Consider the following 25,315-nt stretch of genomic DNA (forward strand, 5'->3'; position numbering starts at 1 on the left):
TACTAATTTTAAGGATAACTTTACAAGTCAAGAAAGTTCCAGTTTGTGGTAAAACTGTTGAAGTATCAGACTGTGAAAATACATAAATCTAAAGACTACACACCAGGAAGTCACCAAAGTAACGTTCTTATACCTGTGTCTGTCCATGATTAGGTCAGAGTCTCTGAAGATGTGTCTGCAGCTTTAACATGATCAGACTTGTGCTTATTATCACCTCTTTGCTTTATCACCTCGCTCTACAGCAATGAGGTAAAATGCACCAAGGCAGCAGCCCTTTGGTGTTGGTTATGCATGTCATTTGCGAAGCGAGATGCAGTACATTGAAGTGTTTACCACAAAAAATGACTTTTTTTCCACTATCTTTGTCAAAAACTGTGATTTTTCTTTCTCTCAAAATTATCTTTTAACCCATAAAGACCTAAACATCCACCATCCACCAAAATCATCTACTGATAAAAACTGTTAAATCCCTGTTGATCCACTAATCCATGTAAATAATTGGTGTAAAATACAGTTTGTCATTTTTTCATGGTCATCAGATATGACTCATTTGAATGTTCAGAGGCTCCGTAGTTACCGTGGAAACACTGTCATCTTCTACAACATTGATTCACCAGCGAAACCAGTGGAGTCGGATCAATGACAGTGGATGGACACACTTGGTTTATGTTTAGTTAATGATAGATTTTGCTGAGAAAGTCACTTTTTCTTTAGTTTTCGGTACTTTTGATATAATAATCCTCAAATTTACTCTGAGCTTTTATGAACATCTACATGATGAGTGAATTAAATGTTGAAAAATACCTGATTTTCACTGAAAACAACACAAAATACAGAAGATAGTATTACAATAAATGGTGATAAACCACTTAAGGATGGTTAAATATACATACAAATTTATTTGGGAACTGCCACAAATGTCACACTGGGTCCTTATTGGTTAAATGGAAAAACTTCATATATGTAAATGGTGACACAAGTCCAACAGGATCAAAAACTAACTTGTCTCGTCATTGACTATAATGCGTTTTTTTTGTTTTTTTTTTTCTTCCAAAACATAAGTCTAGTTTCCACCACTGGTCACAGCTCTAAAATGAAACAATGAGGACTGATGCTGAAAGGACTTTTCTTCTCTATTGGTGAATTTCATTATAAAGCTATTAAGTTACTGTAGTATGTTAGTATGTTATTGTTGTAAATGTTTGCCAAGTTCACGGTTCAGACTAAACTGTGACAGTTCTGAGTTTCTTTGGATGATTCCAAATGGATCTTTAGTGCAACTACACTGGTCTACAATTTTTTAAAAATGATTTGCTTCAGACATTAAATGTGCTAAATGTTACGTATTTTAATAAGATTAATTGGAAAATAAATGACAAAAGTGCCGGTTTGCTGATGTTTTCAAGGTATATGATTAAGTGTTATTACACATATATATTGGTTTATGTACATTTTTATAATAGTTTTAGAAATCTTCCACTAAATAGAACCTGTAAAGTGAATGTATTCTAATGTGCAGACAGTGTTTTGAAGTAGATCTTGTAGCTCTGAGACAAATATTCCTTTGGGGTCAAACCCATTCTCTCGTTAATTCTTGAGTTTCACATTTTGACCCAAGGCTGTATCTTGGAAAGTTCAGCCCACCAGCGTTTTTGACTTGATTTTTCTTTATCAGTGACTCTCATGTGGTAAAATTTCATTACTTTTATTCTGGAAGCATTTTCCTTGTAGACCAGTGCTATTGACAACACAAACTGTGCAGAAAATGGAGGTAATTACTATTGCTGTTTTCTGTATAAAAACACAGCTAAGCTAATATAGCTGTGATGTAAACTATCAGCTAATGCACCATGTACTGAGTAGAAGATAGGTGAAATAGATGTAGATTTAAATCAGTGGTGGTTTTGGTAACTCTGTATGCATCTGTTTTCTGCCATTAGCTAACAGTTGATTATTATTAGTAGAAGCTACAGAGCTGTACTAAGGTTATGTAACTAGTTATCACACTTCGCTAAAACATTGAGCTCCAGTAACAGTGTAGCTAATGTTACACTTACTTTTACATTTATGCATTTGACAGATGCTTTTTTCCCAAAGCGACTTACAGGGGAAAACCAAAAAAAAAAAATAAAAATAAAATAAAATACAAGAATAGATTAAAGACATAAAGCAGGTGTACAATTAAAAACAGTGTCATACAGAAGATTAAAAAGCAAAATTATAGACTAAAAATACAAGAATGTGTAGTACTACTAGAGTACTACACGGTCTGAGAAATGGTGTGAAGAGGAAAATGAGCTGTTTTGGATTGGGTTTTATGTATTTAGAAATGTTTATTTTCTTTTTTATTTTGCAGAGGCATAATGAGATACTCAAATTTGATATAACATATTAATTTGACTATTTCAAACCAAATATGCTCTAGCTTTATACACAATTGCAGCTATGCATTTGATTTGTTGACACATACTGTTTTGCATGTGGTTTAATAAGAAAATGTGGCAGGCTTTTTCCCCTCTAGGGTGCTTTTGTAGAGACAGTAGAATCTTTTGTGGTAAATAAATACTCAAAGCAGCTGTCATTGTCAAGCGTTTGAGAAAGGATAAATACAGTATCCTTTTCCAGTAAATTAATCTGAATACGGACTCATTATACTTTAGTTGGCCTGGATGTCGATGAAAATGTTAATAGAGAAGCAAAAGAAAAGCTCTGACATGTTCATTAGAGGTGGAATAATATTCCTGGGGTCTTTATCTGTTCTCATAATGAGCATCAGCAGACCCCCTGTGGCAAAAGTAATGATGTTTGGAGAGAGCTCACGTCACCGGTCATGACGACCCAGGCTAATAGCAAACAGGCTAATTCCAGTTAGCAGCCTATTAGTCTATATTACACAAGGAATGTTCACCTTGCCAACTTTCTAACGCAACACGAGTGAATTTTAACCCTTTCATGCATAGTGGTCACTCCAGTGGACAGCTATTCTACAGCTGTTCTCTTGTATATTTATGGGTTTTGTTCTTTTCTTTTTTTTGTTTTGTTTTGGGTTTTTTTTACACATATTTTTATTAAAGTTTTAAGACACTATATATCTTTTCTGGCATGAATTGGTAACATTATGTAGATCTCTCCTGAGTATAAACCCCCAGAATCACAAGCCCTCCCCATAGTTTTCACACAATTTATCAGTAAATACATGTTTCTGTGTGTCAAAAATTAAACGTGTGGTGTCCAGCTGGGTGGACATTTTTGCAACTTCATGAAAAATACGCTCATAAGAATTTGTTTTCATTATTTTTTTTTTTTTTTTTTATGTTTTTTTATTATTTTTATTTTATTTCTTTAATTTATTTTTCAGAAGAAATTTTTCAATCGCATTGTTTTTTTCATGCTTAAAGAGGCATAAAAACACTCAGGAAAAAAATTTGATTAAGGTTCTCATAATTCATGCATGGAAGGGTTAAAGCCTTCAGAAGAAAGAAAACATGAGCCGGCAGATGCTAATGCTCGTCACTGACCATGCTAGGGCTTTACATTTGACCGTACAGCGTTGTGTTTTGGAATGTTTTATCTTCTGACCTGCTTTAGTTGAATAACAGCAGATTTAGCTTTGACAAGTCAACATGAATTTACATGAATCAGTCCAGCATCTGTTTTAGCGTGCTCTGTTTTTTTAATGAGTGTGGGCTGGGAATTCAGAAATAGAAACAGCTCTGTGAATGCAGCCGACTCTCCTCTGTCTCTCTGTTAGGTAGGTGCTTCTGTTGTGGCAATCACAGCAAAACAAGTGAAGTAAACAGGAGTGTTATGCATGTGCTCTTATGTAATTGTTTGACTTTTGTTCGGCTCTTTTTTTTTTTTTTTCTCTTTTCCAACCAGACCTTGAAATCAAAAACACAATATAGTAAGAGAAACTTATTCAGACATTAAATCATATGTTTTTGGGAGTTATTTCTCTTTTGAATTATCTTGTATTCACTGTAACAAATCAAACATTTTTCTAGTACTGTAGAGATGAACCCATAAAGACCCAGTGTTACTTTTGTGGCACTGGCACAATTTATTATAATGTAATCCTCTGTATTTTGCATTTTTTCAGTGAACATTATATATTTTCTTATATTTAATTCACTGATCATGTAGATCAGGGGTGTCTAACTCATCTTAGTTCATGGGCCAGTTTCAGCCAAATTTGACTTGAAGTGGGCCGAACCAGTAAAATAATAAAATAATAATATATAAATAATTTCAACTCCAAACTTTTCTCGATGTTTTAGAGCGAAAAAAGGTAATTTACATTATGAAAAGGTTTACATCTACAAACTATCCTTTCAAAAGATGTGAATAACATGAACAAACTGAAAAAAATAAGTATAATTTTAACAATATTCAAATAACTTGCAGATAAACAGTAGATCTACAAACACACGAAATACTGAGTAACAGGCAGAATATTGTTAAAATTGTACTGACTTCTCTTAAGACATTTCAGGTTATTCACATTTTTTGCAAAATTATACTTCGTTTTAGTGTAAATACATGAAAATATTTACATTTACAAAGAGAAACATTTGGAGTTGTCATTATTTATATGTTATTATGATAGTATTTTACTGGTCCTGCCCACTTGAGATTGAATTGTTCTGATGTTGAACCTGAACTAAAAGGACTGTTAATATTTTAGTGTAATTTTTGCATTTCACAAATTCATCCCAAGGGCCGGACTGGACCCTTTGGCGGGCCGAATTTGGCCCTTGGCCCGTATGTTTGACACCTGTGATGTAGATATTCATAAAAGCTCAGATTAAAGTTGAGGGTTATTATATCAAAAACAGAGAAAACTAAACAAAAGTGAAGTTTTCAGCAAAATCTATCATTAACTGAACATAGATTAAGTGTGTCCATCCACTGTTATTGATCCAACTTATCCTCCGTATTGTGCTCTTTTCACACTAAATCATGTATTTTCCTATATTTAATTACCTATATTTTATTTAGATATTCATGAAAACTCAGAGTAAATTCAATGTTATCATATCAAAACAGAGAAAACTGAAGAAAAAGTGACTTTTTCAGCAAAATCTATTATTAATTAAACATAAACCCAGTGTGTCCATCCACTGTCATTGATCCAACTCTATGGGTTTTACTGGTGAATCAATGTTGTAGAAGATGACGGTGTTTCCATGGTAACTATGGAGCCTCTGAACATCCAAATGGGTCATATCTGATGACCATGAAAAGATGACAAACTGCATTTTACACCAATTATTTACACATTTGAATAGGATTAGTAGATCAAAAGGTATTAAACAGTTTAGATCAGTGGATGGTTTTGGTCGTCGGTGGCTGTTTGGGTCTTTATGGGTTAAGCAGATGCTTGCGTTGGACTGAAATCCAGCTTTACCACTGTGATAAAAGAAATATCCTCTCAGATAAAATAATGACTTAGGGCTGGATCCACAAAAATGGCTTTTACCCACTACTTGTTTAATGAATTGTGCAGCTTTCATAAAGTTTTGTCCTTGTTTCTTGTGTTTTAGGTGTTTCTTCAACACTTCAACACATGATTGGTTCATCATTTAAACAACAAATCTCCTAAATGTTGTGACTTTAATAAGTACAGATATGACCACACAGAACCCTTCACAATCAACCGAAGTTTGTGTTTCTATAGTCACATCTATGACACCATCTTCTGAAGTCTCTATGAAAATTGATTCAGCTGTTAATGTAATTCAAGCAGATCTGGAAGGTGTTTGATTAATGTCTGGCTCTTAAAGTAATCTCACTGAATAAATCTTGGATTTTGCAGAAACATTTGTACTAATGTTCTTTTTGGTGTCACAGCTATATGTGTTACAGTGTCTTTGAACTTCAATGGAGAACACTTTTTATATTAACCCATAAGGACCCAGTGTGACATTTGTGGCAGGTTCCAAATGATTTTTTTTCTATATTTAACTGTCATTAAGTGGTTCATCACCATTTATTGTAATATTACCTTCTGTATTTTGTGTTTTCTCAGTGAAAATCAGGTATTTTATTTAATTTGCTAATCATGTAGATATTCATTAAACATCAGAGTAAAGTTGAGGATTAATACATCAAAAATACAGAAAATGGAAAAAAGTGACCTTTTTCTTTTTTTTTTTTAGCAAAATCTATCATTAATTGAACTTAAACCCAGTGTGTCCATCCACTGTCATTGATCCAACTCCATGGGTTTCACTGGTGAATCAACGTTGTAGAAGATGACAGTGTTTCCACGGTAACTACATAGCCTCTGAATATCCAAATGTGTCGTATCTGATGACAAACTGCATTTTACACCAATTATTTACATGGATTAGTGGATCAATAGGGATTAAACAGTTTATATCAGTAGATGATTTTGGTAGATTGTGGATTTTTGGGTCTTTATGGGTTAAAGTTGAAGATTATTATATCAGAGAGAGAGAAAAATGAAGAAAAAAAAAAAAAAACCTGACATTTTCCATCAAAATATATCATTAAATGAACATAAATTGTCTCCATCCACTGCTATATATTGAACTCCATAGGTTTTACTGGTGAATCAATGTTGTAGAAGATGACAGTGTTTCCGTGGTAACTACGGAGCCTCTGAATGTCCAAATGGGTCATATCTGACGACCATGAAAAGATGAACTGTATTTTACACCAATTATTTACATGGATTAGTGGATCAACAGGGATTAAACAGTTTTTATCAGTATATGATTTTGGTAGATTGTGGATTTTTGGGTCTTCATGGGTTAAAAGATAATTTTGAGAGAGAGAAAAATCACAGTTTTTGACAAAGATAGTAAAAAAAAAAGTCATGTTTTGTGGTAAATAGCTCAATGTACTGCATCTCTCATCACAAATGACACACATAACCAACACCAAAGGGCTGCTGCCTTGGTGCATTTTACCTCGTTGTTGCCTCTGAACATCCAAATGGTCATATCTGATGACCATGAAAAGATGATAAACTGTATTTTACACTAATTATTTACATGAATTGATAGGATTACCTGAAACTCTGAGATAACATTCATACAGACCTGATCCCTCCCATATTATACTAAAGATGTTGTGCTATATATCATTAAATATTTATTTAGTATGGCTCAGACCTCACAAGCTCAAACATTTGGAGTCAGACAGAAATATACAAGCGACAGAGGTGAGTTTGCAGACATTAACATTTCAGCCGGCAGGAATTGCACCAACCGAACTGTGTGTAGCAATTTGTGCTGGTCTTCTCTGAATTAGATGCTATTTTTAACAAGGCTTATTTGCATAGAAAGAGGCTGATTGTGAGCCAGATGTATGAATATTCCCTCATTAACATCCGTGCAAATGGCATTTATATGGATGTTAATTACACTGTCACTATCTGTTTACTAGCACAGGGTGGACTGACTTCCATACTTGTGGGTCCTTTGTGGATCACACTCTTTTTTTTTTTTTTGTCTAATTTGTACTTGTTTTGCAACTGCAAAGGCCATACCATCCTTTTCTGGATCTGGTCCTTAGTTATCATGGTAATGGGTTAGAATGTCAAAATACAGATGAAGTAATTATTTTTGAGATTTCTCACTGTTTTGAAAGACCAACGTTGTCAAAATAATGAGAACCTTTCCTGAAATGATGACACCGATCAGCCATAACGTTGTGACCACTGACACGAGAAGTGTTAATAATATTGATTATTTCATTACAGTGACGCCTTTCACTGGGTTGGATATATTAGGCAGCAAGTGAACAAGTAGTTCTCGAAGCTGATGTACTGTTATATTTCCTGTTTCATTCATGACTGTTCTGCAATTTGTTTCCTATATTTTACAGCTGTAAACACTGAAATGCGTCTTGTCTTGTCTTGTCTTGTCTTGTCTTGTCTTGTCTTGTCTTGTCTTGTCTTATCTTAGTGCCAGATAGTATCCCTTTTGTCACATTCAGGGAGGAGTCATGTGAGGGTGGTACCTACGTCACCGAAGTAGTAAAATCAGCTGTTTTACCTGTTGAATGAATGAACTGTGGTGAGGGGGGAAGGTCCTACTTTGCTGCTTGCCGCCAAGGAGGTATACTGTCTTGGACGTTTTTTAGATTGTGTTGGATTATTTCACTACTTGTTTTAACCTTAATAAATGACATTCCTCTGAAGCTCAGTTTTTATTGTTTAGCAGTGCGTCCGGCAGGTAAAGATGATTTTTTCCCTCACTTAGCCTCTCGGTGACTACATCATTGTTTTATTAAAAGTCGCCCAATATCTTATCGTAAGGATCTGAGTGGCTTTGAGCAGGCCCATATTGTAACGGTGATGATTGGGTCAGAGCATCTCCACAACTGCAGGTCTTGTTGGGTGTTCCTGGTCTGCAGCAAAGTTATAATAGTTTTGGATTTTTCATTATAGTTTAGTTTTATTTAGTTTTGACTTTTTTTCTCTAATTCAGTTAGTTTTAATTACTTTTTAGAGCAGGTTTGTTAATTTGCATTTGTTTTCGTTATTTTCTAAATGCTTAGTTTTAGTTTAGTTTTAATTTCTTTATATCTTTTTTCTTCTTTGCCGTCGAATTCAAATAAATCCCAGACAGGACTCTGCTGTTTTCTCCCAACTTTAATCTCCATGTTTCCAGGTAGAGTGGGGACCAGAAGATGACTAACAAGTGACAAGAAGTGACGGACTGTTAAATATTATATGTTGCTAACAGCTAAAATTGCTTGAGGGAAATAAATCAATTTTATATCAATCCGACATTGACAAAGACGAAAACGAAGGGAATTTCATCCAGAATTTTTATACGTTTTAGTTAGTTTTGTAAACAGACATACGGTTTCAGTTAGTTATCATTTTTTTCCTTTAATTTTAGTTTATATTTCAGTTAATGAAAATATTTTTACAATTCTAGTTTTCGTCATTTCGTTAGTTTTCTTTAACAATAATAACCTTGGTCTGCAGTGGTTAGTACCGACCACAAATGAACTAAGGAAGGACATCCCAATCTTAGGACCCTTGATCATCTGTTGCAATTGTTGGATAAACAAGTCCAATCCCTTCCATTGCTCTACTTCCAGGACTTCAGGTGTCTGCTGCTAATGTCTTGGTCCAGATACCACACATACCTTCAGAGGTCTGGTGGAGTCTAGGCCTCGGGTCAGGGCTGTTTTTGTGGAAAAAGGGGAACCTACACAATATTAGACAGGTGGTAATAATAGTCTGCTCCCAAAGATACTGGACTGGTTGAGATCTAGTTGTTCTTCAAATATTTTTGGTCACTATGAACCACTTTACACTAGGAATATAAAACAAGATCTGGAGATGATCTGACCATCACAATGTCCCTCTTGTCAGAGTTGCTCAGGTCCCTACTCTTGTCCATTTTGCTGTTTTTTTAACAACTATTGGAGACTGATCTCATGAAATTGCATTGTATGTGATGCCAGTTTATTGCATTTGGCATGCAATATTTATGCATTTTTTTATTTTCATGTTATTTAATGCCATTTAATGGCATGTCAATGCTCTAGCCGCTAATTGCGCATCATGTTGACTATTGACTTCGAGGGTTAAATGTTCACTTGGTGCCTAATGCATCCACCCGCTGGCAGGTTCCATTGTGATTAAATAATTTATTCATTTTATTTATTTATTTTTTTTACTTCAATTAATAACATTTTACCTGTTCATGGTCAGAATGTTATGGCTGATTGGTTTCTTTCTTGAAATAATGAAAATCAAACTAAAAGTAAATTATTTTGTGGTGTTGGGTTATTATTTCTTGGCGCTAACCGGATCGTCTTTTTCCATCACGGTGACAGAAACGGATTTCCATAGGTTTGAATCAAAAATCAAGCCCGTTTAAAAAACAAAACACATTCCAGGTCGTACCTCTATGAGTGGATGCCAGTGTGCGATGGGTTTGCGTGGATACGTCAGCATCTCGCTCCAGTGGTCTCGGCCCAGGTTCTCCGCTTCACTGCCCACCCGGCACACCCCAATCACTTCATTATGGCCGACCCTGTAGGACAGCAGACAGCACACTGAAGTTCCGGTACAGGAAACAATGAATGTGTAGAAAAGTAAACCTATTTACAGCGTGGGTAACTCACTGACCGATCATAGTCCATGACGGCTATGAGGAGGCTGATCTGGTCTATGTTCTCAGGAGGGACATCAAACACAATGGCCTCGTTGTACACGGGGTTCAGAGTGTTTCGCTTGGTAGATGTCTTCCTCTTCTTCAGCCTCCTGCCTTCACACATCAGGGACACTTTCACATATGGATCTGGAGAAGAGATAGAAAAGAGTTATTTTACAAAACACTGACTTATATCCTCCTCAGACCCAGGAAAGGAAAAGTTTGGGCTTTTTTTTTTTTACATTGAATATTTGTCTTGATTGGAAACTGCAAAATGCAAAAGAATTTTCAGATCCATTTTTTATATTTTTATTGATGGGAAGTACTTTACAGTGGTTTTTTGTTTATCTTTTTGTTTGTTTTACAGGGTTCCCATGGGTTCTTAAAAAGTCTTAAAAGTCTTGAATTTACAAATCTGCATTCAATACTTTAAAAAGTCTTTAACAGATACCAAATTTGATATGGTAGGTCTTAAGTTATGTTGCCATAAACTTGTTAGCTGTAAATGTTTCTTGGAAATGTCCAAGCTGCAAAGAAAGTAACGTTAGTCGGCTCAGTTCCACCTGTTCCAACCTGATTATTTATATTGAAATTAGAAACCACTTATCGCTAACTTTGAAGCCCCTGGTGAGAAATGATCATAGAAAATTCAGCCCAAAACACATGCAGCTGAGAAAGGTGACTTTAGGAACTTTTAAAGGACGGCTCACAAGCAAAAAGTAATCATGAGGAAGTGTCAGTTAAATAATACCTGGTTGGAGAAAAGATCATTCTTGACCTGGTTGACATGAGTTTTCCTAAATTCTAGGAGTCACAAATTGTTCCCAGTATGGCCTTGAAATAGGCTGTAAAATAGGCATTAAATTCTGTTCTAAATAGTCTTAAAAATACTTAAATTTAAGTTGTAGAAACTTGTAGGAACCCTGTTTTTAGTCCAACTGTTGGTAACAGTTGTCATCTGTTCGTCGTCTGTTCATTGTCCGTTTGTCATCCGTAAACAATATTTCAACAATCTTCTTCTCCAAAACTGACAGTCAGAATGACTTGATATTTCATGTGGAACATCTTTGGGGCATGGTCTACTAAGTTTGCTCAAAGAATTGAGAAATGTTAATTTCTGATTTTTTTTTATGGACTTTTAAAATTTGAAAAATCCCCATTGGTTTACAATGGGAAAAAAATCAAAGTCCTATAACTTCAAAACAGTTGAAGATATTGATATAATTACCTCCACCAAGGAGGTTATGTTTTTGCCAGGGTTTGTCTGTCTGTCTGTCCGTTAGTGTGCAACATAACTCAAAAAGTTATGGACAAATTTTGATGAAATTTTCAGGGTTTGTTGGAAATGGGATAAGGAAGAAATGATTAAATTTTGGTGGTGATCGGGGGGGGGGGGGGGGGGCACTGATCAGCCTTGGCGGAGGTCTGCGCTCTCCGAGTGCTTCTAGTTACTATTGGCAATAGACAGGAAGTCACATATGGGCTTTCATTTTGGTGCCATGACCAATTAATGTCTTTGAATAAGCCGTTGGACTACAGGACCCTTAGCCCTATTTTTAAGTAAAGCTGTGAAAGTCTTGTCCCCTACACAGGACAAAAATGGATTGCTGGGTTTCAAGAGGATAACTAGAGGCACTCGGAGAGCGCAGACCTCCGCCAAGGCTGATCAGTGCCCCCCCACCCCCAATTCCCACCAAAATTTAATAATTTCTTCCTTATCCCATTTCCAACAAACCCTGAAAATTTCATCAAAATCTGTCCATAACTTTTTGAGTTATGTTGCACACTAACGGACAGACAGACAGACAAACAAACCCTGGCAAAAACATAACCTCCTTCGCGGAGGTAACAATAAAACATTTGTGCATTTATACATCCTCTGTTGAAGCACTACATTGTCAGGGAGAACCCACCTGAAGCTCCAGTGATGTCCATGGCTTTGAGATTTCTGGCTTTGATCATGGTGATGGTGAGTCTGCCGGCCGTGGGGAGATAACACAGCGAGAACATCAGCTCTCCCAGATCCACATTGTCCTGTAAATCAATATAGTGGTTGTTATTATGGGTCAATTGTTGGTCTTTTCAGAGAAATCTAATTGAGCTAAATTCCATTTTGCAATGACTGTCAATCCTTAGAGAAATAACAAAGCATAAACATGACATCATGTGCTTCCAGGGTGGATCCTATGAGAAATTACATCACACAAGGAATCGGTTTTATCATTAGTCACACACATACAGGGTGAGGAAGCAAAATTTACAATGTTTAGAGGCAGGGATTGAAAGACAGTATATGACCAGTTAGTTTATTGAAAGTCATGAGAAGTTATTTGCCACAAGAAAATTGACATAATAGAAAATATTTTTATTCTATATGTCCTCCTTCTTTCTCAATAACTGCCTTCACACACTTCCTGAAATTTGCGCAAGTGTTCCTCAAATATTCGGGTGACAACTTCTCCCATTCTTCTTTAATAGTATCTTCCACACTTTCTTGTAATAGTTTTGCTCATAGTCATTCTCTTCTTTCCATTATAAACAGTCTTTATGGACACGCCAACTATTTCTGAAATCTCCTTTGGTGTGACGAGTGCATTCAGCAAATCACACACTCTTTGACGTTTGCTTTCCTGATTACTCATATGGGCAAAAGTTTCTGAAAAGGTATGGATAATAGTGTTAGGTATGATTATGACATCAATATATGTTGGTTTCAAAACAATTGACGTAGTGCCTGCTGAGAAAAAACAACTAAATGTTCATTGTAAATTTTGCTTCCCCACCCTGTATATATTTGTATATCAACATTGTCCCACTAAAGAGAGTGAAGGGTGGAGTGCTAATAAAGGTAAAAGGTTAACTCACTTAATTATCCCCATGGGGGGGATTTGGTGTCTGCATTTTATCGTCCAAATACACATACACTAGCTAGCATTAGCATTAACACTTAACACATTAGGAGCAGTTAGCTGCCAGTGAAGGTGCTTGGGGACCAACTCCAGATCTTCCTCAGCACTGTGGTCAAAGGGGCACTGATAGAATTATCCTCTGTATACATAGTTTTTCAGATTTTTGTTGTTTCTTACAATATGCAGTCCAGGAATACCAAAGTTCATTGTTGGTTAACAATGTGAAAACTCAAAGAAACTCTCAAAACGTGTTCACATGCAGAAAATACTTCCTTATTTAAAAAAAGATGATATTCCCATTTAGTTGTTAATGTGGCTATGTCCACAAATATTCCTATTAGCATGTATCTGTGCATATTCAGATTAACAATGCACTAATATATTCTTTTTCATGTTAAATTATGGACAAATCCCCAAAACCCCTTGAGCTGTTTGCTTCTGTGTGGGAATGTAATTGACTTTCTTTTTTCCTCAAATTTCCCACTAGTGTTGTACCTGTTTGACAAACACCTCAATTGTTCTGCCACCACCATCTTGAAAAGGTCGACATTACAATAGTTTGACACCTCCAAAAACCTGGTCTTTCATAATGTTTCAAAGCAAATATAACAAATGTCAGTTTTGCTTCTTGCTATACAACCTCTGCTTTCCAAACTGTTGGCCAGTGAACAACGCACTGATTTGACTGCAGACAGGCAAGAAAATCAGTAAAAACACCTCATTGTTAAAGAAAACCATAACAGCTTAATTGGAAAAATCTTCTGAATTCTAAAAATACGCTGTTTACATGACCCCTATCTGAATGGGAATGTTATCATGTTCAGAATTAGAGGTAAATATTTGTGTACATCCAACACTAACTGTGTAAAGTAATGGAAAGGTAAATTAAAAAGTGATATAGTTTTTTTTTGTTTTGTTTTGTTTTTTTTAAATCTAAAAAAAATCTTGCCTTGGCATATGGCTAAATGTCAGTCAGTATCAAACTCTGACACTCATTCTTTTTCATATTTTCCAGTAAATGTCAAACAGCCTAAAGTTTTAATACAACAGCTAGATCTCGTTTTAGTTATCCGTTTGGTAATCCTTGACTTTCATCACAAATCACGTTGATTTGTAACGATAGCAACAAAAGAACACTGTTAATAGGTCAGACGCACCATGCACACATACTGTAGGTCAAAGAAGTAGCATTAGATTTAGAACTGAAGGAAAATGATAAAGATGATTAAGCTTTGAGGTCAATTTCCACGTGCGGATTCAACAGATGGCACATTTCAATATGTTGTGTTAAATGACCTGAATCTTTGCAGCTCAGGCATGGATTATGTCGATGACGCCTTGGAAACCTTTCTCGTGTATCATACTGCAACGCTATGGCTCATCATGAAGTCAGCATGTGTCATGTAATGATAATGTTTAGCCATGAGAATCTAAAACGAACACAGTCTAGCTTTGGATAGTTGTGGGTCTCTAAAACAGTATCTGCTCAAACTTGTTGAATCAAACCCTATTTCCTGCAAGAACACATGCCAAGCTTTTCACCCAATTAACACATCTGAAAATAACGTGTCGTGAGGGTGTGAGGGTGAGTGGTGCCTCATTGAGACTTCAGGTTTAAAACATGGGACGACATGTTTTTTTATTGACAGTTTCTTCCACACTCTGGGTTGGCATAAGGTTTCATACAACATAATCAAAACTTGAAAATGAAAAAAGCTGAAAATTGTTTTTTCTTGTCAATATTTCATTTTTTTAAATGAAAACTAAAGGCTGCAAATGCCCTGACAACACATTTTGCCATTAGCTTCTTATGCTAAGTGACTGCCGGGCTCCTATAACTGATTTAAAGTGTTTAATAGAGAAATGTGATGTTGGTTGGCTTATGTTACCAACACTGTCAATCCAGTCCAGACTTATGTATAAAACAGGGCTGTCACAATTAATGCATTAACGTGGATTAATCCATCATCATAATTAATCTGATTAAAAATTTTAACACAATTAACCCATCTGCAGCGCACAATGACTCTGAATGTCTCTGGCAACACATTTGGGTCAGTTTGTCCAAGCAGAGTTAGCGTATGCGCAAATGGTCCGTTGATCCGGTAGTGACAGGCAGCAGAACCAACCCATAAAGATGGAAGATGCTAAACAGCATGTTGTCCCTCTGGGTGGAAATATGAGGGCAAAAAAAAACCAAGACGGAACAGTCGACTGACATAAAGTATTGAGGTTTTGCACATACGTCACATGATCATGTAGTTTGCTGTTTCCAACGCCATATTGGTAGGCAAGCTTTCCTTGGATTGTACAACATGTTAAACGATGGACCTGCTCAACTCCTGTGTGCCGTTTATTACTTAGCTCACACCAGTTATAAATTAGGCATAAAGACCGCTGGGTTCCATTGGTGGCAGCGGTGGTTCTGTTCTGCTGACCGCTGTTTATAGTTATTACCGCGGTTAGCGTAGCTTCTCAGTATAGTTAGCCTGTGTGCCTGTTGCGTTTAGTGGCATGGAAAAAAAGAATTGTCATCATGTGGTACGGTGATGAAGACCCCTTTAAACCTACCAGGAGGGCTTCCCCTGACCTATCACCCTATAGAGACAGAGTGATTGTGGATCTACCTGCTCCCTTTGCCGGCAGTGGCTGCCAGAGTTTCCTCAGCTGGGTGAGGCAGATGGAAGTGGCAGTCGGAGCTACAGAGGGTGACACCGGTGAGTTCAGCGGGGAGCTGGTGACAATACTCCCCACCCGTCTGTGCAAGTCTGCTTTTCTACTATGGGACAGCCTTCCCGATGCGGTCAAGTCAAATTATGCGGCCGTGAAAGAGAAGATGGGGTCGGCTTTTGGACAGAGACAGTGAATGGACCGTTTTAGAGCTAACATATCAGCTCGTTCACGAGTTACTGGGGAGAGCCTGGAAGTATACGCGGCTAATGTGAGCCGGCTGGAGCTGGTACTCCTGTTTTTACCTCCGAGTTGTGCGTGCATCACTGTTGTTAGTAAACTTTGAAACTCATCTATGGTGCCTTGAGCACAAGCAGACATACTCACAAATAACAAAACACGCAAACATGAGTCCAAAGAAAACCACGATACAAAGCAACAGTTCTGACTTTCTGGATCCAGATAGCGTGCCTACCAATATGGCGGTGTAAACTACAATCACATGACCGGTGACGTCAGCTGCAAGTCCTCAATTATACACACTCTGTAGGAAGGAAATTTCTTTTCACCGAAGCACTTCCAGCTTAAAATACTACATTAAAGTGAAGCATACTCTAGTTGGGGATTCTGTTAGCACTTCGGCTAACATGTGGCCAAGCTTGTGACAAACATGTTAAGTGCATATATATTCCCTTCTTTCTTGAGTCTGTTTGCTGATGTAAAATGAAACACAATTAATATAGATTAAAAATGAATTCTATTTAATCATGATTAATCAAAATGAATCCACAGCAATCCTGTGATTAATCTGATTAAAAAATTTTAACTGTTTGACAGCACTAGTATAAAACAAATTGAAAAACAACAGGGATAGAGTGATTAATCGACACCAATAAAATTTATATCAGCAGAACTTGCCGACTCAAATACTGTGGGGAAAATGCTTATGTGAAAACTCAATCAACCAATAGCTTAAAACAAGTAATTATTTGACCGTTTACAAAACTAACTAGAGAAGGAAGTAGTAAAAAGGACATAGGCCTACTGTATGAAAATCACAGGTAGGGTAAGTAATATTAAACTCCCACCCAAATTCCTTGAAGAAATAAATAAAAAGTATAAATAGAGCTTGTTTAGATTGTTGCAGATTTGGTCATAAACAGAAATCCTCCTGTTGTTATGACTCATAACAGTTCAAACATTAGCATATTCTTTTTTTCTTTCATTTGGCTGCATCATGTTTCAGTGGATGTAACAGCAAAGAAGGTTAACCTCAACTTAAGCCAAAGGTTTCACTGAAAAATCTCTGTTTCACTCAGATATCAATAAGATCACCCCCCTCTGCCTAATGATGATTAAGATTAAGTGGATCGGGTCTATACAGGCAACAAACACACACCCACACACACACTCCCTCTGTTTCTCTGTAGGTTGCGCTTGCCGTGAGACTTCTCAAAATCAAATTGTTCAAAATGACTTAATTCATCACGGATGTCAGCTCGGCGGGCCTGAAACCATGTAAACATTCACACACTCGTTTTCTTGTCCTGGTACATGACGCTCTGGGTGTGTGAGGAGTTGATTCATCACATGTGTTGCAGAAGCATAATCCACCTCTGACATTGTGATATCATTTCCATCATTACTACTCTGGTGCCAGTTCTAGGCTCAGAACTGGTAAGAGAGCCATGATAAGTACTTCACTGTGTAGATATCCACACATCTGCAGGGGAGCCAAAGGCAAGACGCATTTAATTTTGGTTGTATATTCAACCATTTTTAGACAAAGTAAATGTAAAATTGCCACATAACCTACTTAGACCCACTCCCAATTCACCCCATATCCCCTCCCCCTTACCCCTACCCCTCTGTTTTGCATGTACATCTGAAGGGGTAGTGTTGTCCTGATTCTTGATTAGTCAGAGGGGAAGGGCTAAGGCAGAGGAGCTGTTTGGTCCTCGAAACGGAGATTTTTCAGGACCACACTACAAACGGAGGGGTAGAAGAAACTTCGCTTAATTCTGTTCAAATCATTGGCAAGATGGAGGTAAAGACAGCCAAAAAGTGCAGCAGTGTGATGAAAGAAACACAAATGTACGTATTTTCTTTGTAAAGAACTTAAGGCGGCCATACACTGTGCGATTATTTCGATCGTTGCACGCAGCTCCATCTCAAACTCTGCGAATCAGTCGTACAGTCAGACTCACGATTCATGTTCTCACACTGCACGGACCGACGCTCGTATGCGACCTGACTGCTCACACTGTAGGACCATACACCACAGGACGCACCACACATTCGAGTCTTGTATCCGGAAATACAACGTTAAAATACCAAGGAATCCGTAAAAGTGCATAGACGATTGTGCATTGGCGTGAGTCACGAAATGGTAGTGCTAAACAAAAACCAACGAGCTGCTTTGGTAATATGTGCCATTATCTGCGGGGAATCAAAAAAGAAGAAAAGACAACGATGTGTTTGGTGCAGGCATTGGTTGTCCAGACGTGGACAGTATGGGCTGTCATCCTACAGCAAAGAGAACTCGAGGTAAGCTGCAACAGCCAAACTGCACTAGGACAATAGCCAGCTACTGTTAGCTTGTACGCTACTGTACGCATCTGTGTTCGTGCATGCACAGTGTGAGAATTTGAGGCACACCGGTTCGTGGCACTGCTTTGACAGTACGATACACTCACGAGGAGCGAGCAGGATTTCAAACAGCTCCGTTTTCCTTGCGAACACACGATTGCTGGTCGTGAGGTGGTCGTGAGGTGCTAGTCGCTTCTCTTTACCCCATGTACACTGCACGAAGCACGACACACGATTAGAGGCACATTGGGCCCGATCCCAGAAATAGTCGCATGAGTGAGAAATCGTCTCTAAACTCGCACAGTGTAAGGCCGCCTTTAATCATTTGATCGACCGTTTAATGTCGTTTCAATGTGTTATAGGTCACATTCCTGCGGTTTGCAGTTGATAGTCGCAAAAAGATGACCAAAGCCCACGGAATAGAGACGGTTACAGCTACAGACGGTATGGTGAATACTTTCGGAAACAAAGTCGTTGCATCTGTTAATAGCGCCATCGATGACTGCTGATGACATAACAGGTTGCGAAGGGTTGTCTCATTTCATAGGGGAATATTTCAACCCCTATCCCTTACAACTCTGTTACAAGGGGTAGTGCCAAGTGCAAGAGCCAAGGGGTGAATTGGGATTGGACCTTAACTTTGATTTATAATGCGAACTGAACAAAAATATTCATGAATAAATAATAAATACAGGAGAGTCAGGAGCCACCAATATTCTTCTTTGAGATTCTCTGGGGGTTAAATAAACAGAAAATCCAAAAGTCCAGTGCCAAAGGTGAGTACGACATCATACTGACCTGACAAACCTACTGTTTTTATTAAGAGGAAAACAGGGATCACTAGTTCATTTATTAGAGCAGTGATTCTCAACTGGTGGGTCATGACCCAAAAGTGGATCACAAACCTGTTTTCAGTGGGTTGCTGGCCTTTACCCGGGCAAACAATAATTTTAAGAAACCAATCATGTGCTTTATTTTTAATAGCGCTGCCCATTCTCACTCCCCAACAGTAGGTGGCAGTAATGCAATGTAATGTTAATTAATACCAGACATTTCACAGCATAAAAAAAAGACCCAAAAGTTTCCATTCATATCATGGCGAAACTCAGTTATGACCCCGACTGTATCAGCTATGGTTTTACCTACACTGAGGACAAAAACCTCAGTGTATTTAATGCTTGAATAAGTGACTGAATGCACTTTCAATTTTTAACTGAGTACACATTTTATGTTTGGTTAATTTAGTGTTAAAGGGAATGTTTCCCTTTTTAGCATCACCACCTGATGGTCAGTTTGGTTTATCATTAAACTTGTCTTCTCTGTTGGCATACTGTCATATTCTTTATGGTCTCAGGTTCAAAACACACCATCTTTTTATTAAATACACTTTAGTTTAATTGTTATCAGTTTGGATTGTGGCTTGTCATGATTTAAATGATATTTTTATGGCATCTAGTGAGTTAAAATTTACAATATTTGCAGATGATACTAATTTGCTTTATTCGGGAACAAATATGAAACAAATGTTAGAAACTGTGGAAAAGGAATTGATCAAGTTAAAAAAAATGGTTTGATGTAAATAAGTTATCACTTAATGAAGATAAAACAAAATTTATGGTTTTTGGTGGTGCTAGTGGAAATTATGATATAAAACTGAAAATTAATGAAATGGAAATTGAAAGGGTGTATGAAACAAAATTTTTGGGAGTGATTATTGACCATAAACTCTGTTGGAAACCACAAATAGAATATATCAAACGCAAAATGTCCAAGGCTGTTGCAATTCTTTATAAAACTCGAGACTTGTTAAACAAAAAATGTTTGCATATATTGTACTGTTCACTTGTAATGCCATATATGTCATACTGTGTGGAAATATGGGGCAATGTGTATAAAACTAATTTAGACCCAATAATTAAACTCCAAAAAAAAAAAAGCTAAAAAAAGCTAGTAGAGTCATAAACAAAGCTGGTTATCTCCAATCAAGTAATCCACTTTTTGTAGAATCTGGTTTACTAAAATTTTTTGATTTTGTATATTTAAAAACAATGGAATTTATGTTTCGCGTTAAAAGTAAAAACCTTCCTTTTTGTATTCAGAAAATTTTTAAGTTAAGAGAAGGGAATTATAATTTAAGAGGGATGTTTGTGTTTGAAAAATGTAAAGTAAGAACAAACGTTAAATATCACAGTGTTTCAGTTATTGGTGTCAAGCTATGGAACGAACTGAAGGATGAAGTGAAATTGTGTAGCTCACTGTTGAGTTTCAAAAAGAATTTAATTTGTCAAATTATGAAGGGCTATGAAAGTAATATGATTACAAAATGACTTATAACATTGAATGTAGTATAATTTGTGTTTAAGTATTTATCTGCTGCAACTTCAGGTGTGGACTTGGACTAAGGAGGTGAATAGGAGAAGCAGAAATAAGCCTCCGGCTTCAGCTTCTTCCGTTTTCAGTTACAAAATGTGTTAATTTTATGTTAGTTTGTTTTTTAATATGTATATGTTTTGTTTTGTTGTTTTTTTTTAATATGTATGTGTTTTGTATTTTGTATTTAACTGAAATAAACATTCATTCATTCATTCATTCAGTCATTAAGGGCTGATAGTGGGTTCCGAAGCTAGACCAGTTAAACACTATTAGAGGGTCCAGAACAAACAAATAATACTACAATGACTTCAGGGGGTGTTTTTAGATAGAGGTCTCTGAGAGCTACTTCACTCTGAAGCCTCTGCCTTTTGGCAAGCGATTCTAGTTCTGTTGTTTCAGGAACAACTGTCACATTTTACTTGATCTTTGTTACAATACTGCCCTGAGTGTAGGCGTTCTTCCTGGTCTGGAACTCATTTTCCAGGCCATGAGTTGTTTGTCTGGCTGTCAAAACACAAAGAAATGGTTCGAGATGAGGCTCTGAATCTGACTAGAAGGAAGAAACCAAGAAGGAGACTTTCAGCTTTGGCACTAATAATACAGGGTGATACAAAAAAACGGGAACTTTTTAACAATCCAATAAAACCAAGAGTGATGGAAGAAAAATATTTTATTCATAGTAATTGAAACCTTAAAACATGCCATTTAAGAAACAATGAAGGAATTTTCATTTTTTAAAAATGACTTCCTGTAGATGGCGTCCTCCTGTACGAATGCATTCTTGAAATCTGCTGTTGAGATTCCTCATTGACCGCTGCAACATCTCAGCTGGGATGCTGTGAATTTCATCCTGAATTCTCTGTTTTAACTCATCCAGAGTTCTTGGTCCAGTCGTGTACACTTTACTCTTGAGATAGCCGCCAATGGTTACTAAAATGGGGGTGTGTTTACTTGCTCAAGGTCACTGTCTCGCAGTGCTGCCACTTGCTCATTTCTGCCAATACGCACTTCAAAAATTCCCGTTTTTTTGGGTCACCCTGTACTTGTACTTGTACAGGGTGACCATAGTAACCATTGGCGGCTGTGCGAGAATTGTTAACCATGTGATCTCAAGATTTGGTAACGTTTCCTGGCCCCCTAGATCACCAGATTTGTCCGTTTGTGATTTTTTTCTCGTGGGGCTATCTCAAGAGTAAGGTGTACACGACTCGACCAAGAACTCTGGATGAGTTAAAACAGAGAATTCAGGATGAAATTCACAGTATCCCAGCTGAAATGTTGCAGCGGTCAATGAGGAATCTCAACAGCAGATTTCAAGAATGCATTCATACAGGAGGACGCCATCTACAGGAAGTCATTTTTTTTTTTTAAAGAATGAAAATTCCATCGTTTCTTAAATGGCATGGTTTAAGGTTTCAATTACTATGAATAAAATATTTTTCTTCCATCACTCTTGGTTTTATTGGATTGTTAAAAAGTTCCCGTTTTTTTGTGTCACCCTGTACATGGTTCTCAGTATTTGACGATGGAACCCACACATTACCTTTGCAAAAGCGCAGGACTGCACACACAAATGTGCAGGCACAGGCCGAGGTAAACCCTTGGGCTCTCCACAGATAATGTGATATCCTTCTATCACACACTCTCATGCAGCACACTTAGGTTTTCAGACTGTAGAGTGGCGCTCACTCCTCTTATGAGCACTCCAATAAAGCCTGCGGTTAGGATTATGGTCACTTGCTCTCAGTCAATGAAATTAGGCCGCTGCTCTAAAGGGCCCCAATAAAGCAAAGAGAGAGTGTGGACAGTCCATCTTCTCCAATTATAATACTAGCACCTTCCCTCCCAGAGGAGCAGTGAGGCCACAAGAATCGCTCTTCTGCGTCTTTAAATATCCAAGTCCATATCTGCATATTATTTATCTTCTTACTACTTTTGAATTTCCTCCTTAAAGGGAGATTTTTTTCCTTTTTTTTTTTTTTTTTTTTTTTTTTAAATTCATTACAACATAATACACTATGATTGATACATTTAAACAACCTACACATTTTATACTATGTGTTTGTTTCATTTCCCCAAAAAAACATAAGGCCCTTTGCTTTTACTTTTACACAGTTCAAAAGAAGGACTTGATAGTTTAAAGATCAGAGCAATAATCTGCATGTTTTTGCTCAGTGTTTCCCTATTAATGATGGTTTTCTGGGGTTTCCTGAGGGTTTAACGGACAAAGGATGTTGCAAATTTGTGATTTGTGATATTGGTTTATTTGAAACAAGACTGACTTCAGTTTTCATTTGGCCTCAAGTCTTCTAAAATGGATTACAGACATTTATCTAGTTGTATGAAGTGAGTCACCTTGTTTTTTTGGTCACGCAACACAGTCTCATCCCAAATCGTCACGGTGGCATTATTGTTGTTGTGTGTAAATGGTCAAAACTTACATGCTTCACTGTAGGTTTGGTAAAATCTGGGGATTTGGAGATGTTATTGGCACAAAGAATCAAGGAATTGAGCTTTATCAGTGAGTTTCTTCAGGTTGGGAAAGGCCACCTCTTTCACTTTCAGGCTCAACCTTCTTAACATACTACATGGTTGAGTTTAGACCAGTTGGTACCCAGGAACTTTATCATTTAGCCAGGATTTTGAAGAACTCTGTGAGTTTCTACCAAAATTACACAGGGAAAAAACTTTCCCTGAAAAAAGTACCAAATAGGGGGGTAGGATTTTTCAGATTCCCAGGAATTCCTGAGAGGTGGGGCTGTGAACTAAAGAATTGCAGCATTCCACACTGATGTTCACCTGCCATGTTTAAACAAACTATTTTCAGTGTTTCATTTCGGGCATTGCACCTAATTTAAGAGATATGTATAACTGACCCACCAACTACTAAAGTGTTTATTTCATAGAAACTCTGCTTTGGTAATAGTTGGTGAAGTTAAGAACAACCATGTACTGCTAAAGATAAGATACATGTTTTCAGTCTTCTTTCCAGTAGTTGTCAAACTGAGTCAGATAGTGTGTCAACATCTCTGCGCATAATCAAGTGTTTCAAATGAGTCTTTTGCAGTCACTGTCAGTGTAACTGTGAAATGAACTATTCTTAGCAGGATTTCATAGTAATGTAATACAGACAGGAATGGTGTCCATGGTAAATTGGGTACATATTTCCTTTCCTTTCATGCCGTTGAACAATCAGATTTCCTTGTTTCCTGAACCATACATTCTGTTTGGTTTCACGACAAACTCTGTGATATTTACAGGATAGGTACTGAGCTCCAGCCCTTTGATTCTTACATAACCCAACATTAGTTTGATTTGATGCAGTGAAAGAATAGTCTGGGCACGAGTTCCATCTAGATCCATTTACACGAGGGCCTATTGACAGTAGTGTATATCTGCCTGGCTGAACATAGTGGAAGGAAATAAATCACTGCCTGGTCTGAACTGTTGTATAGATGAACAAACCGTGGCAGAATCAGGCTAGACTAAAGGATCCTCTAGTAAACACGAAGTTGATAGTTTGAGGAGTTATTTTTGTTCAAGTATAAGGTCAAGTAATTTTTTATATTATAAAAGGAAAGTGGACTGCTGCAGTTTGGCATACTTGTGTATTTTTGGTCAAGGAAGAGACTGGCTAAAACAGCAAGTTGATAGGACCAATATTTTGGGAGATATTTGTAATTTTGGAATATAATAGCCTTACAAATGCCCAGAATCATAGAATCATATTTGAAGTGGGTTACCTAGCAACACATAAACAATTGGGCCATGTTGCCATGGTGTCAAATTTCATGTGTAGAAACAGACATGCCAGCTGAGAGGTTATTCAACTGAGAAGGCCGGTGGAATTGACCAAGAAAGTAAAGGAATGAACTGGATCAAAGGATCTAGAACCCGCGGTTCCTGACAGGTCAACGTGCTAGTTACAAATAAAAATGTTTACTGGTTGAGTCAAGTGGCACTTATTTTTGGCATTAACTTGTGGGAGCTAGCATAAAAACAGGAAACGAGTAAATGGGTAGCATAAACACTAGAAGTATGAACAGCTGGCCGACGTTGGCTGCCATGAAAAATTAAAAATACCTCAATAAATAACACACAGTGAGTTAATTACTTATGTGTAGAGATTTTGGTAGGTTGTTTCCCCTTAACTTGGTGACTTTACCGTCGGCGAATTGGCTAATCCTGACTGTTCCTTCATTACAGTAGCTAGTAACCAATTTCCAGATATCGGCCGTGTGAGAATGGCATCAAAGGTCTTGTCAAACCTTTGGTAAAACAGAAAACATACAAGTGTTTAAGGACTTTTCCTTGAGATGTCTTTGTACAGATGGAAATTAGCACTGCTGCTACAATCTGGCATATTTACAGCTGCAATTGTTGTAGATGTTCATTAATATGCACTGTCCCTATTAAATAAATAAATAAATAAATACAGAAGAACTGAACGTGACAGTAAAACTGGGGCCGCTTTCCGAAATGTAAGTGTCGGGTACCTGCAAACTCTGAATATGTAAAAAGTGTAGAGAGCCCCACCCTTACCCGCTATGACCCATGAGACCTAACTTAAAAAAAAGGTCTGGTCCAGTCATGTTGAAGCTACTAAGAAACTCTGAGTGGACTGTGACC

General features: G+C 37.2%; 1 protein-coding gene and 1 long non-coding RNA gene across 2 annotated transcripts in view; one reads left to right on the plus strand and one right to left on the minus strand.

The window, feature by feature from the left end:
* LOC115420612 (uncharacterized) lies at window positions 1-23,806 on the plus strand. Its single transcript, XR_003935564.1, has 4 exons — window positions 1-109; window positions 1,986-1,990; window positions 7,966-7,971; window positions 23,794-23,806. It is a non-coding gene; the product is annotated as an uncharacterized LOC115420612 (long non-coding RNA).
* The window catches only part of syt9b (synaptotagmin IXb), a 156,443-nt gene that overhangs the window by 24,274 nt on the left and 106,854 nt on the right, over window positions 1-25,315 (minus strand). The window contains exons 5-7 of the mRNA XM_030135981.1: window positions 12,059-12,179; window positions 10,121-10,292; window positions 9,896-10,025 (exon numbers count right to left, since the gene is read on the minus strand). Of these exons, the coding sequence (XP_029991841.1) occupies window positions 9,896-10,025; window positions 10,121-10,292; window positions 12,059-12,179 (423 nt within the window). The remainder of the gene's footprint in view (window positions 1-9,895; window positions 10,026-10,120; window positions 10,293-12,058; window positions 12,180-25,315) is intronic.

The sequence above is a fragment of the Sphaeramia orbicularis genome, chromosome 6, assembly GCF_902148855.1.
Source record: "Sphaeramia orbicularis chromosome 6, fSphaOr1.1, whole genome shotgun sequence".
Taxonomy (NCBI): Eukaryota; Metazoa; Chordata; class Actinopteri; order Kurtiformes; family Apogonidae; genus Sphaeramia; species Sphaeramia orbicularis.